Genomic DNA, 11,364 nt, shown 5'->3' with positions numbered 1-11,364 from the left:
CAATCTGGATTATTTTTCAAAATAAATCTGCTTTCCCAGCTGTTTTGAGCAAGTTTTTGGCACGTTGGGGACAGGTGGGATTCTGGGGATGGGGGAGAAGCTGTGTCACCAGACTCCCCGTGTTTGCTTGGAGAGGGGGGACCAGAGCATCTTTGGGGTGTTTTTGGCAGCATATCACCCAGCTCGTGGGGCTGGGATCATCCCACAGTTCTTACTGCAGGCAGGGAGGAGGTTTGCCGAAATTTTCCCCCGTCAAAAGTCACTGAGAAATTATTTCTGTTGAGGGACAGAAGTCCATCTCTCCCTTCACCATCTCCCATCTGAAGCAGAGCTGGGATCTTCTGCAGCTCCAGTTGGGATAAAAATGCACAGAAAATGCCTCTGGCCAGGGATGTCCAGAATGATCCATGTCAGCCAGTTTCTGGGGGTTTGGGGGGGTCTCAGAGAGCTGGGGTGAGCAGGATCAGCCAAGGGCAGGTCAGTATTGGTCCTGCATCCTGGGTGAGGATGCGGCGGCACAGATAACCCAGCTGAGCTGCCCCATCCTCACAGCACATTTCCCCAGCACTTGCCAGCTTGACATTTACAAATACCTATTTTTAGTTGATCTTCATCACTCCTAATTGTTCAGGCTCCTCAGCCTCAAAGGACACATCTTCAGCTTGGATGGAGACAAAACCAGTTCCCTCCCTCCTCCAATCCTTCCCCCTCCTGCAGTTTACACCAGTGTGACTGGCGCCAGCCGTTGGCCCAGGCCTCAGTAATTCTGCCACTTCACAGTGCTCACAGCTCCATTCCATCCCCAGAATGGAACAATTTGCACAAACCCTCCTGCTTCAAAGGAAGCCCCTGAGAAGGACTTTCCTGTGATGCCCTCTTGGGGGAGTTTTCCATGTTCTTCATGAAGAGCAACACAAATCATGTCTGTAATGCGCAAGTGGAGATCCTGCACCCCAAAGCCATGGGGGATAACTCCTCTGCATGGGCGGGATGGGCCCCTGAGCCCCGACAGCCATGAAGATGCTGCTCTGTGTGGGCAGGATGGGCCCCGGAGTCCCCAACCCCATGGAGATGCTGCCCTGCATGCAGAGGATCAACCCCTTTCCGAGCCCATGGGACAGGTTTCCCGAGCAGGACAGCCTTTCCCTTGGGAATGGCCTGAACTGGCAGCCTCAGAGGTGGCTTCCATACTCCACCTGCAGTCACCCAGGAGATAGCTCAGACTTGGCAGGAAAGAGGAGCTGGGGACCACGAGCACCCCAGGAGCTCAGCCAGGTCCTGCCCAGCTCCCTGTCCCTTGCAGGCCATGGGGACATCCCTGCAGTGCAGCGGGGGATCTTGTGCCACTGGGGTAAGCACCCTAAAGACTAAATCCTAGGGGATTCACCTCCTGACCCGGCCCTCTCAGCTCGGCAGGAACAAGAGCTGCCGATGCCCAGCACAGCAGCAGCACCCCGGGATCGGCACTGCTGCCACCCCCTCGCCAGGACCCCGTGTGTCACCGGCTGGTGCCCCGTGAGCAACCCAGGGGCCAGAGCTGGTGCTCAGGGGACGAGGACTGAATGGGGCTGTACCGCTGGGCTTTTAGGTGGTGGTGCCTCAGTTTCCCTTTCAGGTGAAGGGCCTGCCCTTGACCTCAGGGACCACATTTTGGGGGCTGCTTGCCCTGCTCTGACCCCAAACCCTTTAAAGGGACGTCAGGTGCTCGAGTGTTCTCCATATGTTGCTGCATGCATGTAGAAAACGCGTTTAGCTTTCCCCCCCATCACTTCTGGCCACCCCAACGGACCAGCCCGCGGTCCTCCCCCCCAGAGCACCCAAGACACCAGCCATGTCCTCTGACGGTGAGATGGATCCAACCAGCAGGACAAAACCATGAGATGTGGGCTCCAGAGATGTCTCACAAGCCCCTGGAGAGCTGAGCCCAAGGGAGAGGCCCCGCAGATTAGGCTTGGCACGTCGGTAATTAATTTAGTTACTAAATTAACATTTAAATTGACAAGCCCTGAATGTGAAGCCAGGCACCGCCGTGTGCCAGGACTCGCCCTGGCCGCTCCCAGGATGATATTCCTGCATCCCAGTGCTCGGGCAGCAGCACGGGTGGGACCCTGGAGCCTCCATGAGATGCTCTGGCCCCCCCGACCCGCTCACCCTGCCCTGGAAGCGGCCGCGGGGGCAGTTCCCGCAGGAGCTCCCCGCTCAGCAGAACCTGGTCCCAAGGTCCTTCTCTCCCCGCCGAAGGACACCCCGCTGCTCTGCACCCCAGCTCCAGAGCCCGGGGGGGGCTCGGCCCGGCCCTTGGTTGTCCCCCCCACACTTTGAGAGGGGCCCAGCTGCAGCCCCCACCGGGGCTCGGTCCCCCTGCACGGGCTCACGGTGACATCCAGCGCCGGTTCCTGCAATTACAGACTGAGCCGAGGCTCAGCCACTGCTGACCCATGCGGATCCCCTTGCTCCCCCCACCTCCAGCCCCAGTAAAGCCCTCCCTCACCACCTCCTCCTGCTCTTTAATTGTTTTACAACCAGGTTGCAGGGGGGACGGTTAAGCCTCGCCCTGGAAAGCGCCGTCCCTTGCGCTCTCAGCGCAGCGCGGGGGCTAATTCAGAGCTACTTCTGGGGAGCCGGGAGGAGGAGAGCAGCCCTGGGATGGGATGGGGGCGGGGGGGGCAGGATCTTCAGCCTTGGCGAGGAGAAAAAACGATTCAGACACAGAGCCCCAAGGGATGAAGCCTGCAGCCATCACTGGAGGGATGCGAGAAACCTCCTGGACATGCCCCAGGAACCATCTTCTCCCAACCCTACATCAACTTAAAATATTAAAGCCAAGCTGGGGTGAAACAACCCTTGTCTCAGAGTTTATCAGTGAGCACAAGAACCCCCTAACAGCCCCAGCACAGGGTGAGCTCCAGAGAGGGACCAGCAAGAGGATGATCCCTCCTCCCTCACCAGCTTTCCTGGAGCCGAAACCTTTCTTTTGGGCAAAACCAAACCCCCCCAAACTCCCACCTCTCCTCATTCTGGCTTGTGCCCGCCCATCCCAAGGCCCCCAACATCCAACTCCCTCCCCGCCTGTTCTGTGGTGGCATCAGTGGTGACATCAGGTCACCCTCCGTCCTTGGTGCTCAGCCCTGGGACAGCTTCAGGGCCAAGCCCCTTGGAAACGGTGCCACAACTTGACAGCAAAGATGTCATTTAGCGTCATCGGAAGGACGAGGCTCTGACCAGCTTCTTCGGGATCCCTGTTGTTCCCAGGGCTTTGGTTATCACAGAATCATGGAGATTGGAAAAGCCCTGCAGCTCCTCCAGCCCAACCATGACCCTCCCCCTGACCGTTCCCAACTCCCCCAGATCCCTCAGCGCTGGCTCAGCCCGACTCTTCAACCCCTCCAGGGATCCCGGGGACTCCCCCCTGCCCTGGGCAGCCCATTCCAACGCCCAACAGCCCCTTCTGCACAGAAATCCTTCCTCAGAGCCAGCCTGACCCTGCCCTGGGCAGCTTGAGGCCATTCCCTCGGGGCCTGGCGCTGGGGCCTTGGCTCCAGAGACTCATCCCCCCTCTCTGCCCCCTCCTGGCAGGGAGTTGCAGAGGGCCAGGAGGTCTCCCCTCAGCCTCCTCTGCTCCAGACTGAACCCCCCCAGTTCCCCCAGCCGCTCCCCAGCAGACCTGTGCTCCAGACCCTGCCCCAGCTCCGTTGCCCTTCTCTGGCCACGCTCGAGTCATTCAATGGCCTTTTTGGGGTGAGGGGCCCAAAACTGAACCCAGGAATCGAGGGGCGGCCTCCCCAGTGCCGAGCCCAGGGCTCAGATCCCTTCCCTGGCCCTGCTGGCCACGCCAGTGCTGACACAAGCCAGGATGCCGTTGCCCTCCTTGGCCCCCTGGGCACACTCTGGCTCATTCTCACCCCCCCAGCCCCTCTCTGACCGGCAGCTCTCCAGCCACTCCTCCCCAGGCCTGTAGCCCTGCTGGGGGCTGTTGTGGCCCAAGGGCAGCCCCCGGCATTTGCCCTCAGTGAAACTCCCCCAGCTGGGCTCAGCCCATGGCTCCAGCCTGGCCGGGTCTCTCTGCAGCCTCCCCACCCTCGAGCAGACCAACACTCCCACCCAACCGGGTGTCACCTGCAAACTGACTGAGGGTGCCCTCGATCCCCTCGTCCAGATCACCAATAAAGATGTTAACCAGGAGCGGCCCCAGCACCCAGCCCTGGGGGACACCGCTCCTGACCGGCCGCCAGCTGGATTTAACTCCGCTCACCACAACTCCCTGGGCCCGGCCATCAGACAGTTTTTACCCAGCGAAGCGTGTGCCCATCCAGGCCTCGAGCAGCCAATGTCGCCAGGAGAATGCTGCAGCACTCTGAGCAGCACACCGTCAATATTCCTCCTACACCAAGTCAGGAACAATTACCCACCCACTCCAGTTTTGGGGTAATAGCGTTTGACTAAAGACCAAAGAAACATGAAGGGTTGCTACTACAAAGAATATTTTATTACTTATAACACTTCATTCAGCTAAATCCACATAGCAATACACAGAAATTCTTCAGAAAAGTGCAAATTCTCACTCTGTTTTTGTAATATGCCCTAGTTTTACAGAACAGACACAAGGTAAACGAGAGTACGGATCCAGAACTCCCCAGGATTCTAGACAAGGAGAAAGATGCAACTTCAGATCCTCGAATCACCTCGTACAAAGCTACTCTTGAGGGGCAGGGGAGAATGGAAAGTGTCCTGCCTATCACGATGGACTGTAACCACCCAGGCGTCTCCATGCAAAAATTCTCTTTCTTGGAGAGAGAAGGCCAAACAGGGTGGGGGAAGACAGAATGATGTTTTAAAATTCAAGAGAACATCCAAGTGCCTTCTAAAGCAGATCACCCCTTCCAGCCCACCACGAATGACAAAAACCATCAGTCCACCTGGTGGCTTCACCCTCAGTCCTCTGTCCCACAGAAACACGCTCCCTTTAATGAAACAGGAGCTCAAATCCCTCAGGAGCCAGGCAGAGAGAGGACACACAGTGCAACCGGAGTATCGCTAAATCAGGGAATAATGCCAAAAATCTCCACATGTGGGTATCCTCCGAGCAAAGCTACAGCAAGAGCTCGAGATCAGCCAAGAGCTGCCCAAGGCAGTAAAGGAGCCCAGGCAGTGTGTACTGCATGTTGTAAGTCACCTCAACGTCTGAAACACAAACATGGGGAGTTTTAATTTACTCCGTGGATGAAGCAGTTAAGGTTTTTCCCCTCTTCAAAAGAAAGAGCTGGGTATTTAAATTAAGGAAAAATTAGGAGACCCACTCAGGCGAGATCCTAGTTCTCCAGCCCAAGGGAAACTTGGCTCCTGGGAGCTGCCTCGTGCCGGGGCTGCGAGCGAAGGGCAGGGCAAGCGAAGCAGAAGTGGCTTACTGCCCGAGCAGGACCCCGCGCCAACGGGCTACGCTACTCCAGGCTACGACCAGAGCTGGGCTTGAAGCTTCCAGCCAAACTCTCCTCTGTTAAACCTCCTTCTCTTCCACGCAAGAGTTTAGGATTCACTCATGCCGTGGCAGGACGCATCCTTCAGAGGTGCCAGAAGAGATGCGAATAGCACTCGAGGCTACTTAAACCACGGACTGAATGCTATTAGCACAACTAGAATAAAAAATTTGGCCACAAGCTCTGTATCATAGACACTCAACCTTGCCTGGCGAATCTCCTGGACTTATAAAGGTCCTGTCCTAGGCCTACGGAAACACAACTTTATCACACATCTGAGAGAGACATGGATTAAGCCTGTCACATCAAAAAGGGAAAAAGACAAAACCAAGCCCTACTAATTTTATCAAATGCTTAACACAAATCGTTGGCTGTACGGTTACAGTTTAAGCCAATGTCTTGATGTAGACCAACCTCTGACAAGGCGGATGGTAACGGGAAGCGCCTAGTAAACATCCACAGAGTACTTTGATCTATTATCTGCTTCTTACTCAAGTTTGAAAAGCCTTTGTTCTTATCTGAAAAATAGTAAAGAACAGCTGACAACTGAAAGAGGGGTGTGCACAAGCCCAAACTCGAACACAATGTATAACACACAGTTACAGGGTGATGAAATAAGAGAATTACAGTCCTTCACAGTAACAGAAGTAAGGGAAGCAAGATCAGAGGGAGGAGATCAAGGAGGAGGTTCCACAAATGGAACAGTATAAATATATCAAACAGTTCAAATACAGTAGGAAAACAACGGTAGCAGCAGTTTAAAAACAGCAATAGTTATTATACCCTTAAAATACATTCAACACATCGTGCCTGTTGCTGTCATTCCAAAAGCACTACTACATCTATAACTTACTGCTCAAAGCTATCGGCGAGAAGAATCTTAACTCCCCGTATTTTTTTTTTTTTTATTCAAGATATTTAGACTAGGAACAGTTACCAACTTCCAAGAATGCTGATTTGAAAACGTAATCACGATTTTCTCCCTCACTGCATTTATAGCACTTGCCTACTGATATAAAGCAGATCTCTCTGGGAAATTGCAGATTCCTGCTCTTCGTAGAAGCATAAACATAACTCACGAGACGAAACTCCTAATGCTAATTGCTACGATATACACACAGCTGGCCTCATCGCACACACACTACGCTTTTTACAGTGTTTACCTTTGTTCAAAATTATGTTCCAAGTCACTTGTTCTCTTCTGTACTACTAGCAGGCTATTTAAAAACAAAAATCCAAAACGCCTAAGGCTTTAATCTGCTGCCAGTGGAACAAACCTCCTTCAAATCCAGCGCAGTCGGGATCCAGATCTGCACCTTTTTTGTGAAAACTCAAGACAAAGCAGCAGTTAGAAATGCCTTTACACCTTCCGAGACCTACCCAGCCCTGTACAATAACGTGGGCGCGCTCTAAGTGTAAATGCTTTCACCCATTTTCCCCACCACATCAGTCAAATGTACAATCAAGAAAAAAAAAAAATCATCTTGGCATTAGATACATTTCACTCAATTGCAGAACAATTTGGAAATATTTTCTCTTAAAATAAAAAATAAATAAATATCAGTGGCAAATAAGAATTTGTGCAACACAGACCTTCTTGCAGTACATGTACATTCATATACAGCAAAATACTTATCCACGGTTATAGTGCAAAGCTTCTGTCAGCATGAAATACCCAATACCCGCACAGACACAGAAACCTTGGTGCTCTGTAAAGCCATCTAGATGCAACACACACAAAAACACTCTGCGCAATCCTACGGCATCAAGCTGTAAGGGTATAATAGGATGGAGGACAGATTCAGCCATGTAACAATAGTGGCAAAACAATGGCTTTAACTTCAGGGCATCTTCCGTTCTTCTCAGGTACCCTTCAACACAGCGGTTAAGTGTTCAGTTTTGTTTTATTTTTTTTCTTTAATTATTGTGAAGTGATAGCGGGGAGATGTTCAGAACATCACTGACTTTATTCTGAGGGGTTATATTAGCAATGTAGCAGCACACATTAACAAGCAGTATTCTCAGTTAATCAATATGCAGTTTTTCTTGAAGTGCTGTTTCAGTTCAAGTATCTTCCACAGCTTTTCTGGGCCAAAACACACGGGTTTTATTTTCTGAAACCCTAGGTATCTACATGAGGATTTCTGTAGCAGTCTATTTTTCTGGAAAAAGTGATTAGCAGTATCACTTTCTCCTCAAGCAAAGGTAGAAAACAGACAATGGGAAGTTGCTGAAGATTTGTGCTAAGAGCTAAAGAATAATAGTATTTGTAAACTGTTATTCTAACAGAAATTAGCTTACAAGACATGACAAAAAATAATCATTATTTAGTTACTAAAAAAAAGTCTATGGTCTCAGTGTCTCATCTCCACGTTCAAAACCAAGAAAGTCACTAACTGGAATTTTCATACAGTTACTACATTTCTGAAACCTTTATTTAAAAAAAAAAAAAAAAAGCTTAAGACCCTTCAGAGATGTGGGACAAAAAAAATTGTTACAAAGCTTAAGGTGGTTTGAATGGGCAATTTAGCCAAGGAACAAACAAGTTTGCATTCCTCTGGAAGCCTCAGAAAGGCACTACACAATTCAACCCCCAGGCTGCATGTGTTGCCACTATTGTTTCACTATCGAGTAAATATTTTAAGATACACACAGGAAATACAATGCACCAAGAGCACCTTTACCAACGGAAGGATACTTAAGTAGCTGAAAAAAAATGTCATATTGAACAACTTGCCTAAACGAGAAATGCTAAGCACTGAACTCCAACGTTTTTGGAAATTAAGACCTGTAACAATGATACCTACACCCACACACAACAGCTAGGAAGAAGCAGTTTTGTCAGTTTGGAGTGATCGCTTCCTTCAACCACTGAGACTACCCGAGTTTAAAACCTTTTTTTTGTACAAAAAGGTATTGGGTACCTGAAATTAGTTTAAGACCAGATCTAGTGGCTAAGATCTGCCGCCTTAAACCTACATGGGCTGTTCATTTGCATTGGTGCAGGTGAATTTGGTCAAAAGGACAGGAAATTAGAATAATAAATTCCATCCTTTTCTCTCGCTTTCTCTCTTTATCCCAATTTTCTAGCCCAGACTTTGGTGAAAAGCCTGACAAAAGAATGCTGCTTCTTTACAGAATAAAAATGTAGCTGTTTAACACGCGCACACACACGCACACGTATGAAATGGAGTTCTGTTCTTGGTTCCTTTGTTTCACATGACGCAGTGCAGGCGGTCGCTTCTCTGAACACCAGTTACAGGAGGTCTAAGCTGAGCGCCAGATCAGTCCATTCTTATCAGGTTCAAGAAAATTCTCAATCAAAGCCTCGATAAGCTTCTGAAGTTCTTCTTCCAGAATGCTTCTGTCACTAGAAAGAGCACAATACCATGTCAGAGGTTTGATAAACACTATAAACATTTTTTTTTTTTAAAACCAAAAAAGAAAAATGTAAGATCTGATGGTGATGGACTAGCTGTTATGGCTCCTACCAGCATCAACGTGTGGAGACTCCAACCTGCTTGATTTAACATGGTACTTTTCAGTAGGGACTATTGCAGCATTCGTTTAAATTCATTTAATTTAAAAAAATAATCGCCACTAGAGGGCTCTAGGCTAGCAAAGGGGACGCTAATGACTGCAAAACCAGTGCAAGACTGGTCAGACAGACTGTAAATGGATTAAAAAGGAAGAATGAGCTACTAACAGAAGAGTTAGATCCCCTGTATTCTTCTCTACCCAGCGTCCAGATGCCCATCCAGGGTATGTGATTGTATTTTGACTCAAGGGCAATTTGGGGGATTGAGTAATCAGGCAAAGTGTCACAGCTCACAAGAAGACACCGTAATACACTGATCCTTTCCCTATTTAAATGTCCAGACATTCGTTTGAGTAAAAAGACAACATCCACAGGCACAAACACTAATGCATTGCGACACTCCTTTAAAAAAAAAAAAAGCCTAATCCCTCTCCTAGGCCAGGGGTCTCACTGGAGAGAGAGGAACTCAGTCTGTTTTTAATGGAGAACAAACAAAACAGGCTTATTTACATTTGCTTTGCTCACTTGTGGAACTGGCAATATATCGTTGCCCTTCAGGTCACCACTTCCTTTTAAAGAAAACACCCCAAAATGCTGCAACAACAGAGAATTTCCTGAGGTTCAGCTTTTAAGAATAATCAATAAACAGCAAGTCAGAGAAATATTTGCAAAGCTATTACGGAGAGGAAAGCCTTTTGAGGTTCCTACAGATGGTTTACACCCGGAACAAGGGAAGCTTGAAAGCTTTTCAATTTCATGTTCTGGATAATAATTGTCACTAACCACAGGTATTACTAAAATTAAAGGTATTTTTCTGACTTACCAGCAGAAGTCCAAATGATGCAACAAATCCTCAGGTAGTGTTTCTCTCCCCACTATTCTTACCCATCTGGCCTTCACTTGTGTTTAGGTTAAAGGCAATATTTCTAGCATTTATGTCTTCCTCGTTGGTGCAGCTCTTTGCCTCCTTATATCTCACATTTTTTGCAGCATTTACAGCAATTGGTACCTTGCCCACTCCCAGGTTTATGGAAGCATGTTCTAAACCGAAGTGAGAATTTCCATACCCACGTAACGAAGTGCATTCACATGCCAGACAATCAGAAAGCTCTCCGACCAAATAAATACAAGCTTCTGGCAAGAGCTGCCATTCAGAGAACTGGGATGTAGAACTCCTAACGCTCCTCTGACCTGTTATTCCATGGTCAATCCAGAACAATTTAAAAACATGGTTCAAAAGATGGGCTGTAGCTATGTTAATAGGCTTCATGTGGCAATAAAAGATGTTGTAAAGAATACTTCAGCAACCTGTGGAAAGCTGTCTAGGCATGGATCTGCGTATCCCCTCACGTGCACGTTTTCCAAGCAAAGGGACTATCCACTGACTGCCTAAATCTGACCAAAACATTCCGTGATAAAAATACACTCACCCTGAATTCCTGCCAATAAGTCGAAATAAATAGAGAACCAGAGGGCCCTTTATGTTATTTTCAATTCTCTGCTCCACAGAAATGTTGGGACACAAGTCTAAAAGGAGGGCTACTCAACTTAGGTTAGGAATCCCATTCAAGAGCCTGCTTCTCTCTGTCAGCTAGACTGAGAACCTGGGCTCCTCGTCCACACTGCTGATTTCAGTAAAACACACCCTGTTTTTATTTCCCCCCTTTTAAACAGAAAGCAGCTCAGTCCAGGTGGCTGTCAAAAGGGCACAGACCTCTAGCTACTATCCAGTAGCTCAGAGCAAGACAAATGCACCAAGAATCCACCTGGGTTTAAGCATACTTGCCAGCAGCAGCACAACTTTGTCACTTTTTAATTCTAAGTGAGTGAGGAATCGGGTTAATAAGAGAAGTCTCCTACTGTAGCAGGTGCTGAAAATTCAACTCTTGGTCTTATCCACTGCCGAGGGGATCCCTTACGAGCTGGGGTGTGCATGGTTGTGGCCAGTTTAAGAGAGGCTCAGTCTCTGAGGAGGCAGAGAGGTGTCCCCCTCCAGGCACACTGACCTGTGTGACACCGACAGCGCGTGCCCGCGGGCCGGCTACTGACCTCTGCTCGGGCAGTGCACACATCTCCGCGTAGTACTTGATCTTTGGTTCTGTTCCACTTGTCCGAAGGGTGGCAACACAACCATTTTGAAACGTAAAAGTGATCATCTGGCTGCTTTTACTCACTGGCAGCACCTACGTAAAACAACAACATTTTATTACAGAACACCCCAGCTAACACCAAAGAGGATTTTTTATAAATTTATTCTTTTTTCAATACAACATTCAGTACATACAAAGCTAAATAACGTGCTGATGTCCCCTGCGGTGTACATCCACAAGCCAACAGACTAAACCAAGTTAT

At 48.9% G+C, this 11,364-nt stretch overlaps 1 protein-coding gene across 1 annotated transcript in view; it reads right to left on the bottom strand.

Moving 5' to 3' along the window:
- Positions 1-7,920: 7,920 nt before the first annotated feature.
- Positions 7,921-11,364, bottom strand: part of PGM2L1 (phosphoglucomutase 2 like 1) — a 41,120-nt gene continuing 37,676 nt past the window's right edge. The window contains exons 13-14 of the mRNA XM_074919337.1: positions 11,062-11,195; positions 7,921-8,844 (exon numbers count right to left, since the gene is read on the bottom strand). Of these exons, the coding sequence (XP_074775438.1) occupies positions 8,742-8,844; positions 11,062-11,195 (237 nt within the window). The 3' untranslated portion in view covers positions 7,921-8,741. The remainder of the gene's footprint in view (positions 8,845-11,061; positions 11,196-11,364) is intronic.

Source organism: Athene noctua, chromosome 1 (genome assembly GCF_965140245.1).
Source record: "Athene noctua chromosome 1, bAthNoc1.hap1.1, whole genome shotgun sequence".
Classification (NCBI taxonomy): Eukaryota; Metazoa; Chordata; class Aves; order Strigiformes; family Strigidae; genus Athene; species Athene noctua.
Note: the sequence above shows the minus strand (reverse complement) of the source record. Positions and strands in the feature narration are given on the sequence as shown.